The 20,645-nt window shown below is 34.3% G+C and overlaps 1 protein-coding gene across 1 annotated transcript; it reads left to right on the top strand.

Moving 5' to 3' along the window:
• Positions 1-5,216: 5,216 nt before the first annotated feature.
• Positions 5,217-17,812, top strand: LOC128015212 (ubiquinol-cytochrome-c reductase complex assembly factor 1-like). Its single transcript, XM_052598874.1, has 6 exons — positions 5,217-5,222; positions 5,917-6,024; positions 7,032-7,104; positions 7,436-7,493; positions 8,731-8,839; positions 17,402-17,812. The coding sequence occupies exons 1-6, from the start codon at positions 5,217-5,219 to the stop codon at positions 17,810-17,812; spliced, it is 765 nt and encodes a 254-aa protein (XP_052454834.1).
• The last annotated feature ends 2,833 nt before the right edge of the window (positions 17,813-20,645 follow it).

Genomic DNA, 20,645 nt, shown 5'->3' with positions numbered 1-20,645 from the left:
GGCATGTTGTGAGTAGCTCTAGTGTCAATACTGGCCCTGCCAAACATCCTCACCATAACTTTGGCCAACCTTACACAGCATGCCGAGTTCCGAGATTTGACTTGCAAGAGCATGTTGGAATTGTTTGCAAGTGTTTTGCTGTTTATGATGCCCTGGGGCGATTGTTTTGAAAGCTATAAACTAATGCAAATTTAATTCGTAGTCAACCAATTAAAGAAGTATTAGGGTCTGCGCTAACCTTTTTTCTCCTCACGCCAACGGTTCAAGAGGGAATGTACATTCTTGGTGTTTCCAGACCTTTCCAAGTTTCCCTTTTAGTGTGAAACATTTGAGATAGCCATGATGTTTCTCGCCTCAACCCTACATGACTAAAAACAAAGCTATGCTATTGTTCACAACTAATCTTGCTCAACTGGTTGAGATACCGAAATCACTTGCTGATAAAATGTATATGTTCAATGTTGCTTTAGTGTACTGTACATGTTTATGGGCTTGCAATCCATCAATCTATCCTTGCCCCTTTTTAAAGGCCATAGTAATACATTCATTCATTAGTGTGTAAATAAAAAAAATGGTCAAAATCAAATAGAAACCCATTTCATAGGGTTTAAATTCATACTTTTATTCAGCAAGGATATGTTAAAGGGATCAAAAGTGACAATAAAGTCATTTATAATGTTACAGAATATTTCCACTTCAAGGAAATATCAAAGTCTTTTGTTTGTCAAAGTGTCAAGAGAGAAGTATCACAGTTTAAAAAAATTAATAAAAAACTAAATAGCAGATCATGGGACACTGAAGACTGAAGTAATGTTGCTGAAAATTAAAGGAACACTCAAAAAAAAAAAAAAAAAAAAAATCAAAATGTCCAACTCCCCTAGAGTCAAAGAGTTGAGTTTTACTGTTTTCGAATCCTTTCACGATGTCTGGGTCTGGGGGTAGCACTTTTAGCTTGTTCAGTTATCTATGCTAAGCTAAGCTAAAAGTGCTACCGCCAGACCTGGAGATCTGGGAAATGTTTAACTCTATGGGAATTGGCAAATTTGCCTATTTCCAAAAAAAGTGTAGTGTTCCTTTAAGCTATACCATCTCAGGAATAAACTGCCTTAAAAAAAAAAAAATTAAAATACAAAACAGTCAATTTAAATTTTTATTATTTTTCATAATATTTCTGATTTTACCAAATGTAGCCACAAACTTCTGAATAGTAGTGTGTTTCTCAGGAAAAAGGATTTTCAACAAGAATAATTTAAGAACATCTAACTTTATCAGTTGGGAATTGAGGATTGTGAAACTGGCTCTTAGAGATGAGAAGGATAACATTATCTGAAAAGAAAAGTCTTTCCAGAGGTGAAAGCAAACTACATTTGATTTTCTAAAAAAAAAAAGTTTAGTTCACAATTATGTGCACCAATGAATTGTGCAGAATTATGGAAAGGAATGTGCATAGAAATAAGTAATATAGGGTAAATAAGGTTTATTTTAGACAGCAAAATAATATATTATAAGTAAGCATGGCACTAGGGTCATGGCTTCGAGCCTCATTGAAAAAGTGCATTGAATGCAATGTTTAAAGCACCTGCATAATGCATAAATGTAAACAATCAAATATATCCTGATCTAATGGACCTTTTTTTTTTTACCAATGCAACTTTAAGCATTGGATAAAAATAAAAGGCCTTTTTTGTTCATGCTAACAACATCATTAAGCTGCGCCGACATGTGCAATCCATTTTATAATTTGCGAGTATCACATATACCACAGCACATTTAAATCAATGTTACAACAGCTTCAGAACAAGTTTATCCAGCTGTAGTTTGTTATGCTAATTTGTTAACACAGCTGTCAAGAACAAGATGTTCAGTGGTTGTTTACATCAGCAGTGACAAAAAAAAACTCCATTCAAAAGCACTTTTAGAATGAAATCACCAATATCTGAACTCAGGAAATCTTTCCTTGTGGGCACCTCCACCCAACCTCACTACGCCATACCCCCAACTCTAGACCCACTTTATGGTGGGGGTTTATTTTTCTAAGGCTAAACTCTACACACATGGCAGCTAATTAGGCCTGGGTTTGTTGTTTCACCTACGTCTGTGTCACATGAGTGAAATATAATGATATGTGCTGACCCTTCAACTTCGCATGTGCTGAGTTCTGCCTTTTTATGATATGTGCAACTAGACTTTATGGAGAAGGTCACAGTTTTATCTGCCAATTTCATTATCTCAGATGACAAAACACGATTCTTTGTTGTTGATTTTGACTTCAGGGTTTCAAGATAACTACAATAAAAATCTAATTCATAGACAAGTATTTCAGTCGAGTAAAAAAAAAAAATCAATGTACACTTAGGACAATGCAACATTTGTGAAACTATGATGTTCCCTTAAAGCGAACCAAGCTGAAGCAGCATGCTTTTTATGCTTTTCTAGCTTGTAACTGTAGATATCATATATTTACATATTTCTGCAAACCTTATAGCCCAAATGATGCATTTCTAGGTGATTCAGGAGTTAAATACTGGAGAAAGCAATATATACATGTATAGGTAGAAAACGTATCCAGAATATATTAGCCTGTTTTACATACTTCAACTCACTGAACTCATTGCATTATTGTGAATGTTTGAGTAATGGACTAATCATGCAAAAAAGAGCACATTTGAAGCTTATGTATTGACTTTTTGCTGTGCATGATTGGTCAATATTTTCCTTGCCTTGTTTCCAAACCTTGTCGCCGGTCTGTCTTTCATGCCAAATTGACATAACAACAGCGTGCACACACACTTGACACACTACGACTCTCTCTCTCTCTCTCTCTCTCTCACACACACACACACACACACACACACGCAGTGTGCCTAAGCAAGATGGTTGTTGCACATGGACCAACACTCCTTATTTATAGCTCTCTTTCCCAAGGTCTTTCTCACAGGAATGGGAGCGGAGCAGGAATCGAATGTTTCCTCTCCTGTCTTCATCAATCACTCCTTATTAATCCGAACATGCTGGAGAGAGGACCCCTCACTTCACTTAAAGAAAAAGGCTGTTTTGTTTTCAGAAAGAAAAAATGTTCTCATCGAGTCACACTGAGTTTAAAATGAACCCTCTCAAGGAATCAATGGGTTGAGAGAGGTTAAGGTATAGCAGTGTATCTGTGAGAGAAATGTGAATCCAGGTGAGCAATTCATGGATAAATTAGTTAAACTTTCTGTGTGAACTATCCCTCACTCCTCATGTTATTGTAAATGAATAAATATCAGACTCAGATTTACAATAAAATTTGTGAAGAAAATCTTCTGTTTAGAAATGCATCATGGAAGCCAATTTTTTTTTTTGCCCTAATTTAGCTATGAGATGAATGAAAAAAGTCAAAAATCAATAAAGTCTCAAATGTGAGAAATTAAGCCAAAATATGTGACTGTCACAACTGTTAGATACAAATTCACATTCTGAGATACAAAGTCACAAGAGAAAAAAAGATGCAGATGGGAGATAAAGCTGAATATGTAAGATTAAATTGCAATTGCGTGATTAAAAAGTCACATGTGCAAGAAAGTTCTTAACATTAGAAATAGTCACAATTATGAGAAACAAAGTTGCAATATACGAAATTAAGTTGCAAATGTGAGAAAAATGCTATTATGAGAAATAAAGTCACAAACATGATTGTTTCAGTTATATAGAGATATGAAGTCACAACTGTGAGATATAAAGTTGCATATGCAATAAATACTCATAAATTAAAAATAGTCATAATTATAAGATAAAGTCTCAAATGCAATAATTAAAGTCAAAATAATGAGAAATATTCACAACTATGCGAAATAAAGATGCAAACATAAGATTAAGTTACAGTTGTGTCACATTTGGAGAAATTGAGATATGAAGTCACAAAAGTAAGATATAATCATGTGAAATAAAGTCACAATGCAATGATTAAGTTAAAAAGGTTAGAAATAGATAATGAGAAATGAGATGCAAATGTAGGATTAAGTTGCAGTGATGAGATACAAACTCACAACTTTTGAAATTGTTACATTGTGAGATTTCTTTCAAGTAGCATTGAAAGATAGTATGTCATAACTGAAATATAGTTGGAATTATGAGAAAAAAAGTTTTAAATGTAAGAAATTAAGTTGCAAATGTGTGATTGTGATACAAGTTCACATTTGATATATAAAATTGCAGTTACAAGAAATAAAGTACAATTACTTTCTTTCTTATTTATTTATTTATTTATTTTACTCCGAGGCATAAACAGGCTTCAAAAGCTTGCTGATATGACCTTGAGTGAAGCAATTCTTTCATAATGAACTGTATATTGGTCATAGGTCTTAAACAAACTATACTCACACACATCCCTGTCCCGTATGACTTCACCAAACTGCTTGCTTGTTTTTTCAGAGGTGGGTGACATAGGGATGAACAACATTCAGGAGTTCCTTAAGGGGCCAGCTATAATACTACCATGCTGTATGGCCCCTCTCACCTTCTCCTGTTTCCCGAAGGCATAAAAGTGCAGCAGTGAAAGCTAAACAGATATATCACTGGTAATAATGGTGACATTCTCATTCCTGAGTGTGGAGTGTAGAGACAGAGGGACTTGTGACATTTAAGTGAAAACTCTATGCACAGCTACTGTATGAGGAAGAACCTCTCACCTAGCATAAGCAGTCACTCTGAAAGAGACACAAAGACAACTCAAATATTACTTCATCTGCTCTGTGCTATAAAAACATCCCTTCTTTCAAAGCGCCCAAGTGTTTTTGGCACTTTTACATGTGCGCCAATTTAATTCTATTTTAAATTACTGTAAAGATAAAAAAAATTACAGTTCATAAGGTTTTTTTTTGGGGGGGGGGGGTGCACTGTGATCTTTAAAGAGAGTCTTTTAAAAACAATCTGATGATTCTTGTTCTTAATATGAGATTTTGAATGTATGATATTTAAGTGGGTCTTCCGTAAGTCACGGCAAAAATGCACGACAGTCGTTATTTTTTACTTAGAAAAGAAACATCTAAATAAACTACATTTTGTAAAATGTCAAATACAAACAAATACAATGTTATTTTGGACATATTATAATATTCTTTTAAATTTATAGTACACCCAAAAATGAAAAATCTGTCATAATTTACTGACTGTCAATCTATTACAGACCTGTATGCATTTTTTTCTTCTGCTGAACACAAAAGTAGATATTTTGAACAATGTGGGTAACTGAACAGTAGATGGTCCACATTGACTTACTATAAATATTATTTTACCATTAACTGTTAGAGCAAATGATGACAGAATATTTGTGTGTAACCCTTTAACAATATTGAAGTATGTGATTATAGCACAGGCCTTTTTTTTTTAGTTATCTTATCTGGTCTACTCTAAATTATAAGTCACATATTTGTAACCGGTTGTGATTTTTTTCCAGGTAAACAGAAAAGTAAATTAATATATTGACCTCTTAGGAGTAAGTGCATCTATTAATTATTAGTGCTATTGTCAGTGCATTGTGCAATAATTATTTTGAAATTGATTCATATGTTAGTTTGTAACTATTGACATTTATAACATTTGCATACTTTTATTCTTCTTGGTCAGTTGGTTTATTAGGCATGTTATGACCAATTAAGGGATAATCAAGAGTTGGAACTTTCTTAGGCCATAGAATTTCAATTATTTTTATCTAGGTATATCTAGGAATAATAAAATGTAATAAAAGTGTTGCCTACTTTTAGCTTCAAATAAATGTAAAACTAATATTTTTCCTCAAAAATAATTTCATTTCTGATTCAGAAATTCTGAAGGTCAAGTCGAGAAATATATCTTCTCATTTCCTCCTTAAACTGTATATGATATATCAGCATTTTCCATAACTCTAAGGTCAGACATGTTTCCATATTCTGTTACAAGCTGCATACTGTTAAAGAGACACTACACACCACAGATGAAGAGGTGGGAGCCTTCACCAAACTGATTGAGGCCATAGGCTTCACCGGACCCCTCAAATACAACAAATGGGTAAAGAAACAATCTCATCTAGTGTTGATAAATGATTTTCTTTTAAATAGTGACCTTTTTATATTTGATGTCCCCAATCTGATCACAGTTTCTCATAAAATGTCATATGTGAATGTCACAGAACTTAAACAGAACTTGTTGCATTATATATAATTCGGGTTCAGTGCCTTGCTCAAGGGCAGCTAAGTCATGGTGTTGCCGGCACAAGACTTGAACCCACAACCTTAGGATTAGGAGTCAAACTCTCTAACCACTAGGCCATATATATATATATTGGACTTTTACTTCATTATTGTGATAATTGAGTTCATAATTAAATCTTATTGATCTCATTACCACAATGTAAATTTTTTTTGCATTACTGCAATATAATATGAATATATTGAGTTTCACCACCGTGAGAATTTGGTTGGATTTTTTTTTAATTATGCAAATGTCAAAATGGAAAAAAAAATTGAATGGCTTTTAAAGATCTGTTTTTATTTATTTAAAAAAATATTTTACATTTATTTTTATTTTTGTTATTAAGGGTATGCAAAAATACACTTATTTTTATGCTATTTATACAATATTAAAATACTATTATTATTTATTTATTTAAAATTTTGGGACATCAACCCCGGTTTTTTTGCATCTGCAGTTTACTGGTACCGTCTCAAGTTGTATTTCCCGCCTCCACACCCCATTCAACAGCTCAACGAAGTTGACACTGTCACGTTTTGGTGCTGGAATGATGACTTCATCTCATACCGCTACCTGTTTTGTGTTTTCAAAAGCAGAGGCCACACTTTGTGAAATCTGAGATGACTTCCATGTCAGAGTTATCAGCATCATGGCGGTCTAAAACTTTAGCATGTCTGCTTCATTTTGGGGCACATGTTTGTCTCAGTAAACTGGATGTAAATGTGAACACTGTGGTGTCAATTTCATCAGATTCTGCTTTTGATCACACCGGATTGAGTGGCTTTTTGATCATGTGTGCCACAAATGTCTCTCTTCTCTTGCAGAAAATTAAGATAGCTGCCTTGCGCATGTATACATGCTGTGTAGAAAGAATCAACTATGACCAATTTTTTGAAAGTAAGTGTTTTTGGTCCTTAATTATATTATGTTTTTTTTTTTTATCTCACACCTTGTTATGGCCATGCTCATTTAATTTTTTTGAAGAATCCTAAACACCCCTTACTTTATCTGAAACATTGAAGTGAGCATAAAAGGACCCTTTCAGCAGCACCTGGAAGATTTATGTGGCACTTTACAGCTGTGTTATGTTGTTTTCTTTAGCTGAGGAAAAAAACAGGTGTAAAGGCAATAGCGGTTTTGGAATCGGAGCCCAAGTTTGCATTGGTTTGGCTATATGTGTTTTCTCGTTCTCCTTCATGCTGTCCTGTACTCCCTCTCTTTCTCCCAGAGTGCTCTCTCCCTGACACGCTTAACTCCTGGTTCTTGGTGGCACAGCTCCACGTTTGGTGAGTTTTGGACACAGTGTTGTGACATTGGGTTATTCAAATTCCAAATCCTGGATTGGTTATTCATGTAAAGCATTGAGTTGATTAATATTCATCTACTTATTGGATTGCAAAAGGTGTTTGAATAGACCTTTTCATTCTGATTGCAATGATGCTCTTTGAAATGATCAAATCAGCTCTTGGATTGTTTTTCAACAGAGATTGCATCACTTTGTGCGTTTGTGGTTTTAATCAATCACAATAAAACATGTTTTGTTTTTTTTACTTTAATATTTTACTCTATATTTGGGGAAAATTGTGCATTTTCTTAATTACATTTGGACTTTTTTTGTTATTCTGCGATATTTTCCTAATTTTATTACATTTTTCTTTTGTTTAAAAATTTTCCATATCCAGATGGATTTTATTTATTTATTTATTTATTTATTTTTTACTTTCTCTATAGATTTGGCTTAATTGATTAGTCATCTAGAAGTGTAGATCTTATATATATATATATATATATATATATATATATATATATATATAATATATATATTTTATATATATAAATCTTAGTTTTGTGTCATTCTACATTTGTTTAAAATTTGTTTAAAATTATTTAGAAAATTTAAATTGTCGAAATTACTACAAATTCCATGAATTAATTATGTAATTAATACTTCTATAAAAAATTTTATCCAGTATGGATTTTGCTACAAATGTCATTGAAGTATTTAATTCATTTTTGAAATCCATCATCATCCTCACCAAAGTCAGCTATGCTAATGCACAGATGATCAGGATTGGCTGACCTCATGAAGAACAAGTGAATATGTGATATCATCAGAATGAGACTAATGATTAATGATGATGGTTTGGTGCCAACTCTCTGTACACTTCCAGCTAAAGGCACATAGTGCTTGCGTGTGCAGCCATGCATCTGCATGATGATTTACTGTGTTTGTGCAGAGAAACATGGACTGGGAAAACTCAGTCTGGACTCGGTCAAACTCACCAGTAGTTAATTCATACAAACACGCACACACACGCCTTATCGCCTACAGTATTCATTAAGGAGCAGTTTGGAAATGTAAAAATAGGGGCAAAACAATGCGAGTCCATGACACAGTATCTGGCCACAGATGCTGAGAGTGTTGTCTAGCTGATCTCTTAAGTTTGCTGGTTACACAGATCCTGACAAAACACAGCGTAACACAATCTTGAGTCAGAGTTCTGCTCTCCTTTGCTCTGGCAGGATGTGTCTGGTCCGGATGCGGCAGGAAGGCAGAGCTGGGAAGTACATGTGCCGTTACATCGTCCACTCCATGTGGGAGGACGTGGAGCAGAGGAGCAAGATTATGGGAGTAAATAGATTCAACTGCCTCTTTTGAGAAACCTTGCCATTAGTGTTTTATGCTTTTTGTGTTTTGCCTTCCACAATATTGATAATCTGTCATCTGTCTGTTTGCTATTTGGCCATCTTGAGATCATTGCTGACCGATAATAATGCTTGCTTGACCATTAAAAAAAAAATTATTTGATCACATGCATTTTAGATCCAAGGCCACTAATAAGTGTCTGAAGCACTCAACAAAGATTTAGACATGAGCTCGGTCAGGTTCTCAGTCTCCGGTCAAACCTCATGTTTTCAGATCTGAGTGGACCCATGAAGACCTCTACTGCAGGGTCTGTTGAAAAAATAAATAAAAGAAAATAAAAGAAATCTATATATATAAAAGATCCTGCGCCATTTGTTTCTTGATGCCAGGTTTTCATATGTCTGACATTCAGACATTTTTCAGACAATGTTCAAATACTGTTTGAGATCAGAGACTCATGAATCTAGTGCTAAGTACTTTCTGCTTTTTATACAACAGATAGCTTCTCCGCCAAATGCTGTAGCATGACTGATGATCAGGGCTGTTGTTTGGATATGTTGAAAAATGTTGAAATACACTAAAATACTGCCTTACACACACTTTTCACACACACACACACACACACACAGGTTTTAGGATGTAATTACTATGCTCTACAGACTGTGGAGGCATTTGGAGCCGATCGCTGTCCAGCAGAGTAGCAAAAGGTGTTTAAATCTCTGCGAGGTCAGTAAAGATGACATGCTTCTGCTGTGCAGAGAGTGCACATATATATGCGTGTGTGTGTGTGTGTGTGTGTGTGTGTTTGAGAGGAAGCCAATGCAAGGCGCCTTAGGGGAACTTCTGTCAGAAAGGGTGGGAACAAGACTTCAGCCCAGCTGTGAAAACAGAAATCTCCCTCTTTCCCCACACTTTTTTTTTTACACCCCCCCCCCCCATCTCTTCTACCTTCCGTCTTAATCTTAATAGTACAACTGAATTCGTATTGCTTTAAAAAACTAGCACAACTCGGTCAAGATCTGTGCATGTCAAATATATATAATGTATAACATATAGCAGTGGCCTGGGTCATGTATTGCATAACGCTGTGAACTAGTTAACATGAACCAGATCAAACCAGCGGCGGCTAATCAGTCACCGCGACCTTATGGATATACCAGAACATGCGATGGCTGGACGCGAGCCAGCCGTCGACAGATTTCTTTTGACTGTCAGGTAGAGTATAAGCAGTTTTGAGGTGTCAAGTATTTTATTCACGTTTAATAGCTTAGAATAGAGAAAGCTTTGTTCTCTGAGAGAGATCTAAACCAAAACCTTAAAATTTCCTGGTAAGCAAGCTGTTAGATAGTTAGCTAAATAAAGTCCTTGTTGTTAATGCATGTTCAAATGGACATATGACTTTTTGCGTTACATTTAAGCATTCATCCAAAGCAGTTTACAAACAGAAAAAAAACTAATTGTCAAAGAGACAACAATATTCTTAACATTTTATTTTATTTTATTTTATTCCTTAAGTAATTTTTAGAGGTTAGCAATTAAGCCTGGGTAGTGACTAGTCAACTACTTTATAAAGGCTTTTTACATATATTTTTAGAGCTGATGCTTTTAATTTGTATCCTGACAGTGAGCTACTTAACTTTTACACAGTTTATTTAAAAATAAATAAATGAATACAATTATTTATACTATTAAGCACTGTTTCTAAACCTTAACATGTTAATATGGACATCTTTGGTGTGTGTGTGTGTGTTAGATTTTTATAGTTTTTTTTTTTCTTTTTGTAATGTCCTGACATGAGGGCAGTGTTTTTTTTTATTTTATTTTTTTACGTTTTTTTAAGATACTTTTTAAATGTACAAATAGTGTAACTACTATTAAATGTCTTAAAACACCTGCATTTTTCTCTAATCTGGTGCACTCCATCTACTTTAACTTCTTTGAACATATTAAAAAAACACAAATTCTCAAATCATATTGAAAAAAAATTACAATTGACTACATGCCCCAGGCAACTAATTAACAAGCTGATTTTGATAATATGCAGTTGATGCAATATGATGACCACAATATGTACATGCGTCTAGATGTATAATTTCTCGTCCATCTGTGAAACTGTCAGCCTGTACAGTCTGTTTGTCTTAAAGCAGTGTTTCCCAACCCTGGTCCTGGTGTGCCAGAAGCACTGCATATTTTGTACGTCTCCCTAATCAAACACACCTGATTCAACTCATCAGCTCTTTAGTAGCGACTCCAAGACTTGAAATGGATGTGTCAGATTAGGGAGACATCCAAAACGCGTACCATTAGAGGGTTTGAGACACACGTTTTATAGCAATAGTTCATGAATTATGAACATTCTCATCATTTATGTCATTCCAAACATGCATGACTATAATTCTTCTGTGGAACACAAAAGTAAAGATGTTTTTATTGGTGTGCTGGTTGGATCCTCCCTACAATTACATAGAATTTTAACGGGGGACTTAGGTTGAAGTATCAAGAATGATGTAAAAGCACAATGAAAGAACCATAAAGTAGAAATGATTGGACTAGGTTTGACAGTTGACATTAACCTTGGTTAAGTATAGTGTGAAAAGACTTTTTAATGTGATATGACCTTTCTTCCTATCTTACTGAGTAAGAAGCCTTAATGAGACTTGTGTGTAAGGAAAAACGGTGAGCACTGGAGTAAAATAAGTGCACTTAAAAATGCTTTAAATGTCCGCATTTGTGTGTTTGTATTTAATGAACTCAGCACCTCTCTTGTGGCACACTGTGCAATGACTTTTTCCATAATGTCACTTTCCCCCTCTCTCAGAGCCTATAAATCAAAAATCTCAATTTTCTCATGAGGACTTTTAATATAATCCTCTAGTTTTTCAGATGCTCTGCTCAGCCAGTAAGATTTTACTAACTTATTATCAATTTAATATTGGTATTGCAGTGAGTATATTAATAATAAGTCTAAACTTAAAGGCCAGATGAAATTTGGGCTCCCCTAGCTAGGAATGTCAAACTCATTTTGTGTCCCTTTAAAAAAAATAAAAATGAAACCTCAGTGTACCCATGTAGAGACCATAAATGTGGTGTTCTGGTTCATGACATAAATTATTAATAGGTCAAATGAAAAGAATCATGTGCAATGTATTAATTGTTCATCAGCATCTTTTAGATTTAATTTACTCACCAACTTGGTTATTAGAGAATGTTAATAGCAATACTGACAGGAAAAACAGTGAACCACCCCAGAATATATTATTATTATTATTATTATTATTATTTCTAACAAAATTGTGTGACCAAAATAATTATGTGGTGCATATATATATATTAGGGTTGTGTCGATAGACGATAGTCAGAGATATCGACGATAACATATGTCTCTGTCAATAGTCAAGATGATATTAGGCTCATTCTCCTATTAATGTATTAAATTATAATAATAATAACTTATTTTTATTAGACGGCCTATTATAATTCGGTTATCAAACTGCCCAGCTATTTCACTTCAGCACCGCATTTCACACACACACACACAAAAGAGGATTAGAGCCTGTAGTCAAGTGAAGAAACGTTAACACTTTGACTCGTTAAATCCATGAAATGAAAGGGATAGAAAACGAGGAGTTGGTGTTCCACACATTTGAAGGCTGGTACACGGCAATGCGATTTTGTAATTCGTGAGAGATTAACTATTTCTTGGCGTTACAAATAAAGACAAAATAATAACAAGGCGGCAGAACGAACTAATCCATATTGTGTGCGTTATAAGTTAAGTGATATATCACACTATAATGTGATGCATGCAAAATACATAGTTTGGTCTGTTACAAATCTCTATCCACAAACAGATGTACATAGTCTGCAGATATAAGGTATTTCATTGCACTTTAACAAGTAATCTGAACGGCCTATATATGTGCAATATTTTAAACGAGCCCGCACTACCTGAGTTTAATGCCAACGTTATGTTAGAAGGCATCATATTCTTGTTTCTGTGGCGGTGCGTCGAAACTATGCATAAAAATATCTTTATGGGAAAAAAAAACAGCAAAGCTGAATGAGATGCAGATTCACTCTCTGCCACCAGGTGGCACTTAAACCGTTTCTTTGGTTTCCACTGTAAACAATGCAGCGCTGCACTTATGAAGTTTAATATGTATTTTACAGAAAAAAATACAATCTAACTTTTCTAAAAAGTTCCCTTCAGACCAGCATTCATATAAACTTCTACCACTAATTGAATCAAGATTTGTTTAACATCTCAGCCGATTTGGATCATCACATATTTGAATCGATTTTCCGGCTTGAGGTTAATCATTACACCTTAACTTGCCAACCATAGTTGATTGTTTGCTTCAGTTGCACTACCAAGGACTGAATTACTCCAAGAAAGCTCTTTTCATGCTGAACAAATCAAAATGACCATAGTTGAAAGCCAAATAACAGTGATTAGCGACATTTGGTTGCGTTTACAAGTTATTTTTAGGAGGGGGGTTATCCTTTTTCCAACTCAGTGAATCTGTTTTTTGTTTTTTTTACATATAGTAACAAGATTCGAGAGCTAATCAACACAGGTGGACCACAATCTAGTAATCAATCCCACAGTATAAATATCGCTGACTTACCTCTATCCATTGAGAGTTTATCAGCATCCCTCCTCCACCCCATCTCCTCACTTCGAGTTCACTTTATGAATAGACGGGGAAGTGGTGGTACTTTAGGTTCGGGCCATTCCCGAGCTCGGAGCCCTTCCCCGGACAGCACACCAAATACGCATTCCATACCGGCTAATTATATATAAGCGTGAACTTGTGAAATGTTGGTGTTATATCTTTCACTTGGATGTTATAAGTTGCACTTAGATACGGTGCCTTGCTCAAGGGTCTCACCTCGGTCGTGATATTGAGGGTGGAAATGAGCGCTTGTTATATATTTTATCTCAATATTTAAATATTGAGTTCCTTATGGACTATTGTAGTCCATGGGTTTTTATTTTCTTTTATATATATATATATATATATACATATATTTATAAAATGTACTGACTTTTTCAAATGACTTCATTTCCTCCTATTGGTCCATTTATGTATATATTTCTATAGTTGCAATTGGCTCATAAACGAACGCTTAAATAAACATGCTCAGTCATGAATTATGGCCAACTCTCCTGATCAGATCTCATTTATATATTATATCAAATTAAATGTGTGTGAAATGGAAAAGCCGTTTGACTTTTGATTTTCAACTTTTGGTTCAACATGATTTTGAAAGAGATGTGAGTGAGGTCATGGCGTCGAGCACATTCTGGCTGCCAGTTCTTTTGGGAACAAAGATATTTGACCTCTGTCCTGGCAGCGGCCATCGATTGGCACTGTATAAAAGTTACCTAATTTTCCATCACTGTCTTTCTTTATATATATATATATATATTATACATATATTATTTTGTATTGTATTTTTGGTTATGGAGTTAAATTGAATTAAAAGTTAAAGATGTTAACTGTAGCTTAACATGTGCTAACCAAGCATAATTTTGTTGATTGCTTTTTCGTCAACTACTTTCCGGTTTAGCTCCACCCACTTGACATCTCATTGGCCCATTATTCTGGTTCACATAACTGCATATTAAACATCAAATATGTTCTGACTGGCTGTTTGTGTGTCACATTATGCAGCAATTTCATATTCAGTATGGCCAGACAAATAACTGTTTGCTCATTCAGTTATTTTTATCCTTTTATTTTTGCTTTGTTTAGAGTTATTATGCCTAAACAAATAAAATATTCATAGATTGTTAGTTTTACTATTTACTTATTGACTTGCAGTGTTTAATTTGGCAAAATAATTCAGTTCAGCCGGAAATTTTTTTTCAGTTTTAAAATTAATATGTTAATTAATTTATTTGTATTTACATTTATGTTTTAATTTAATAAATTTTTCTTCTTTAAAAAAATATTAAATAAAATATCAAAGAAAGTTTTTGTAATATTAAATGTTTAGGGGTATTATCACTTCATTATGTAATAACTTAAAGGGACAGTTTGCTAAAAATGAAAATTCTCATATTTATTAACTAACCCTAATGTTGTTTTAAGCTTTCTTCTGTGAAAATATTTAGACAAATGTCTCGAGTTTGTTTTATACATGCAGTGAAATAAAATGAGTCCAATGTTGTTTGGACCCCAACTTTATTCAAAATATATTTTATGTTCCACAGAAAGTCAAACAGGTTTTGGTGAATAAACAATGGCAGAATTGTCAGTTTGGTTGAAATATCCCTCAAATTTGCTACATAATGGAATAACCCTTAATATAAACTGCTTGTATTCACTGGGAACAGCAGCTCTGTGAAGACAGGCACATGTGTGCACACTTTGACCTGATGTGGAAGTCTGTTTTCACAGGCCAGAAATGAGGAGGCATTTCCCTTTGGGCCCGGCCCTGAATGCAATATTTTTTAAGCTGTAAAAAATAGTGTGTAATCAGCACGTCTGGCAGGTCCGGAACATGTCCGTCCCGTTGGATCGGGATACAGTTACTGTGATGGAAATGAAAGGACCCCCACTGACTCAATCCTCACAACGGTTAGGTTACTTTGCCTAATTGAGCTAAAATACTTGTCATTTGTGCCATGTTAGACCAGATCCCCTTGAACTTTACCTATACACACACGATCGTGTGTGTGATTCTGGAGTTTCCTAATCTGTAGTAATAACAGTGAAGTGAGATATGACACTAATTTTGCGGTATAGAAGCTAGATTCTGCCTCTCAAGCAGTTTTTGGTCCCTCAGACTGATTAAATATCCCAGCCTGGTTTTAGGAACCTACGTCACAACACGGGAAAGGAGGATGAAGATGGATGAACGCGAGGGGAGATCAGGGTGGACACAGGGAGGGAAAAATTTAAGACGGGAAGGAAATAAAAGGAGAAAAGAAATGTAGTCAAGTATGTAAACACCAGTACTAGTGTGTACATACTACTGTAGTGGTTACAAACATATTTACTTGAGCTGAATAACTACATCATTGCCTTCTGTAGAGCTGTCTATGGCTGAATCGTATTTGTTTTATAATTGATTTACATTTATTGAACTGAATTGAATCAACATTCAACTAAATAGAACTGACTTATGTAATTTTGATATGATTAACAGCTGATATTTCAGTTGTTTCATAACTAAATAGAGCTAAATAATATCACAATTTTCTTCTATAAAGCTGCCTAAAACTGTAGCTCAAATTGAAGTCATTTCATAACTGAATTTTGAAACATTGAAACTTGTCGCACTGAAAAAAATCAACATTGAACTGAATTGAGCTGAAAAATAACACTGTTGGCTTCTGTAGAGCTGCTTATCACTGAATTACATTTTTCATAATTGATGAACTTTATTGAACTGAACTGAATCAAATCAACATTCAGCTAGATTGATCTGAACAATGCCACTATTGTCTTCGAAGTCATTTCATAATTGATACATTTTGCCAGATCCACAGTTATTGTACTCAATTAGCTGTATAAGCTGAATAATGACACTTGAACTGAATTGTTCACTGATCCATTTGGGGACCAGTAGTAGAAGACTGGTGAGTGTCCTTTTGAGTATTTCAGTGAATATTTGAATCATTCACTCAAAAGGATCTGTTCAGAAGAAGTCATTTGAAGCAATCAAGATTTGTTCAGCTGAATCAATTTGTAGTGTTCTCTGAAAACGAAAGAGAATTGCTCTGAATGAAAGTTCAGTGTGTTGAATGTTTCTGGCTGTGGGCAGGGAACTCAAAGCAGAGCGTGCCGTGCGTAGAAGAGTTAAAGCACAGCCAGATGAGATTGATTATTTGCAGGTCTGTGTAATTATGCACAGGTGCTTTTCTACCCCGTGCGCACACGAGCACACACACTGTGACCTAACGCACTCCAAGCATGCACAAAACCCGACATACAAGACTTAAGAATAAACACACTTGTTTTGAATATGTTTGTGTGTTTAGATGCATAGTGAAGCACCTGGACAGGCCTCTCTTGTCAGATCCAGTCCTGCTTTTGTTTTCTGAGTTAGGATTGTTGCATTATCGTCCACATGTTTGATATTTAATGCCAAGGACTATTCCAGCGCTGACTGAATGCATAACTGTGATCTCAGTATTAGGCAGAGGCTCAAATAGATCCATCACCTAATAGCTTCTAAATGATGCTTTATAAATTAAAAGTCACAGTGTGAGGAGCTGAGAATCTCCTCTCACTCCTCTCATTTTTTTATTATTTTATATATATTTTAATTTATCTGTTACTAGTTATGGCAAAGTGGTGCGAGTATTATGTTTTAATTCTAAATGATGACAGACAAAAGTCACAAAAGTCACAATTTAATTAAAAAAATAATAATTTTTTTGGTTATGATGAGGTAAGCAGTTAAGCCCAAAATTGTTGACTATGATCAGTACTAGTATTGCATATCAGAATTGTCAATCAAGAACTGTCAAGAGTTAAAGTGATTTTGGTGTCTCTGTAAACACATCTCATGTGTCTCTTCTGAATGTTTAAGGGAATACTGTCAGACGATTGCGTTCTTGCGGCGGCGCTCTGGAGAAACGTGTTCAACAGACAGTGTGAAGACCCCAGACAGCTCGAGCTGATGGTCGAATACATCCGCAAACAGGTCAGTGTGTGTGTGGATGGTCAGAAGCCAGTTCTCTACTCCTGTGCAAACAGAAAGGTGTGTGTATATACTGTACAACTCGACCTCCTCACACACATAAACACAATGGAGTGCTGTACATCACCCACTCCGTCACTCAGATCCACTGGCACTGTGTTTAACAAGCAAACACACCCATCTCCATCCCATAATGTCACATTCACTGGGTTCAGCATTTACTTTGTGTTGGTGCAGAGCTTTCCCTTCCCTTACACCCCTACACGAGCCCCGCTTCAGACGCAATCATATGAATGCTAGAGCTGCACAATTAATTAAAAACATAATCCAGATTATGATTATCACTGCTGGGATTTAATTGTAAAAAGTGGCATTTGCAGCAAATCATTTGGTCTGTTTTTTGGTGCACAGTTAATCATTTTAAAATTGTGACAGAGAGCTAGTATAGATTTCCTGATTCAGATACATATATCTGGATTTGATTCTGAATCGATTAGTTCAGAGTCAAATTGATTCTTTTGGGTATATTTCAGTTTTAATGTTCAAGTTACTATACAAACATGTTACATTGCTGTTCAAAAGTTTTGTAATTAAATTAATAGGTTACTTTTATTCAGCAAGGATGCATAGCAAGATATTAGTAATGAATTTCAGTTATAAATAAATGTTTAATAAATTTAACATTCTATTCATCAAATCTAATTTCACAACTGTAATGGTTCTACTATATTTTTAATCTAGTAAATGTCTAAGTGAGCCGTTCAAAAACATAAACAAATCTTTTTGAGCAGTAGTGTATTTAATGAGTATACAGTGTATCACGCAGCCCTTCCTCTGACTCTCACATTGAAAAACACACATCCTAACAACTACTAGTTCTAAATCCTTTGTAATTCAGGTGTTTGAAAAGTTTATACAGTTGTCTGATTCTACCATGTCATGTAATGATTCATGAGCATAATAACTGGCGTGAATGTTTGGAGATTCCTCCAGCGCACATCTTTCCCTCAGGCCAGAGTTGCATGACACGGACATAAATACAAACAGGAACTGTTGATCTGCCACAGACTGCCAGTGTTGTCACGCCAGTGTGTGTCAGTGATTTTTCTAACAATAGGCTTTTCCAGCAAGACCTTGAATAGAGCAGATTGAACTGTTCTGGTCATTAGATTCAAATGTTTCATGGGTAACATTTTACAAGATTCAATGTAATTAATGTATTACGTATCATGAACTTACAGGGAGTAACTTTTTAATATATATATATATATATATATATATATATATATATATATATATATATATATATATATATATATATGTATATATATATATATATATATATATATATATATATATATGTATGTATATATATATATATATATATATATATATATATATATATATATATATATATATATATATATGTATATATATATATATATATATATATATATATATATATATATATATATATATATATATATATATATATATGTATGTATATATATATATATATATATATATATATATATATATATATATATATATATATATATATATATATATATATATATATATATATATATATATTATACAGCCTTTATAAATCAAGGTTAATGTTTGTTTATTTATTTATGTATATGTATATGTATGTGTGTGTGTTTACTTTTTGCTCAAGGTATGACATTATTGTACTTTTTAGTGTCTGGTTGCAGGGTCTAAAATTATCTGTTAATGACTAATTTAATGTCCGTTTGTTATTTATTTATTTATTTTTATATATTATGTTTATAGACTTTTTTTAAATTTTATATTTACTTTTTAATATTTTTGTTTATTTTTATTTGATTTTGTCCTTTTGATAATGACTTTATTTATTTATTTATTTCCAATAGGTTTATGTTTCTTGCTTTTTATTTTTTATTATGTCTTGGGAATTATTTAATTTTGTGAAAATTAAAAAACTATTTTCATAAAATTGTAAATGATTGTTCTTTTTAAGTTATATAATATGTGTATAAAAAATATATATAATGTGTTTTTTCTCATAGTAATATAGCGCATGATTACAAGAACCTACTACTGTCATAGTTAGTGGTAAGTGCTTAATTCTTATTAATTTTATTAATTTATTTATTTGACAAATTGGCCTGTATTAAACAGTATATTGTAATGTCTACTGGCCATTATCCAAAAATAAGATGTGATTATCTATCTATGCATGATTATTCATCTGAAGACCCCATCAAGTGGTCTTCATCATTCAACAAAGCACACGATGATGGTTCTTCATCACTGCTGAGGCCATGAGCTCATTACAGGTGCGGGGCAGGAATCTATTACAAAAGAGAGAGTTTGTGCGAGGTGTGTGTTGTGCACAGCAGTGTCGTTCCTGCAGGCATTCTGAGAAAAGAAAGAAAAACAACAAATAAGCGTCATCCATTGGCCCCCGAGCGTCAGGGGCCTGCTTAACTCGGGATGGAGCGAGAGGCAGAAGGAGAGCTGGAGCGAGTGAGAAGGTGAAAGGAAAAGAAAACACAGTCACAGGTGCAGCACATGAAGCAGAGAGGGGCACGTCGCCATGGCTACAGCGGCCTCTTCTGATGAAGTCACACGGTGCGCGCGCGTGTGTGTATGTGTGTGTGTGTGTGTGTGCAAGCATGTGCGCCGGTGCTTGACTGCATCGTTATTCAATGCTAATTGCTCTCAACAAACACTCGCTAGCTCTGACATCATTGTGTGTTTGTGTGTGTGTGTGTGTGTTTGACTTTCTGTTTTTAAACTCGTGCAGCATTAAGAATGCTCCACTGGCTCATTTAAAGTGTGACAACTTTTTTCCGAGCTGAGATGTGAGTTTGAGTTAGGAAATGAAAAGGACGACAGGATATTTAACCCAAATAAGCAAATTTGCTCAACCTCATGTCATTCCAAACCACTGTGACTTATTTTATTCTGTGAAATACAAAGGAAGATGGTTTGATATGCATATACAGTCATTCTCCAGCTGTGATCATTGGAGAGTCTTTAGCCAGTAAAAATCTCATTCTCATCGTGCATTAAGACGATATAGTCACACGTTCTCTTCCAGGCAGATTCATAACATTTTCTGTTGATTGGAAATTCTTCATTA

This window comes from Carassius gibelio, chromosome A6 (assembly GCF_023724105.1).
Source record: "Carassius gibelio isolate Cgi1373 ecotype wild population from Czech Republic chromosome A6, carGib1.2-hapl.c, whole genome shotgun sequence".
Lineage (NCBI taxonomy): Eukaryota > Metazoa > Chordata > Actinopteri > Cypriniformes > Cyprinidae > Carassius > Carassius gibelio.
This window is presented reverse-complemented; position numbering and strand designations above follow the sequence as displayed.

Bases quoted from the DNA above. Each gene is read 5' to 3' on its own strand.
- LOC128015212 (XM_052598874.1), top strand. The intron at 6,025-7,031 runs GTAAAGAAACAA...CTTCTCTTGCAG, and splicing joins CCCTCAAATACAACAAATGG to AAAATTAAGATAGCTGCCTT. The intron at 7,494-8,730 runs GTGAGTTTTGGA...TTGCTCTGGCAG, and splicing joins GTGGCACAGCTCCACGTTTG to GATGTGTCTGGTCCGGATGC.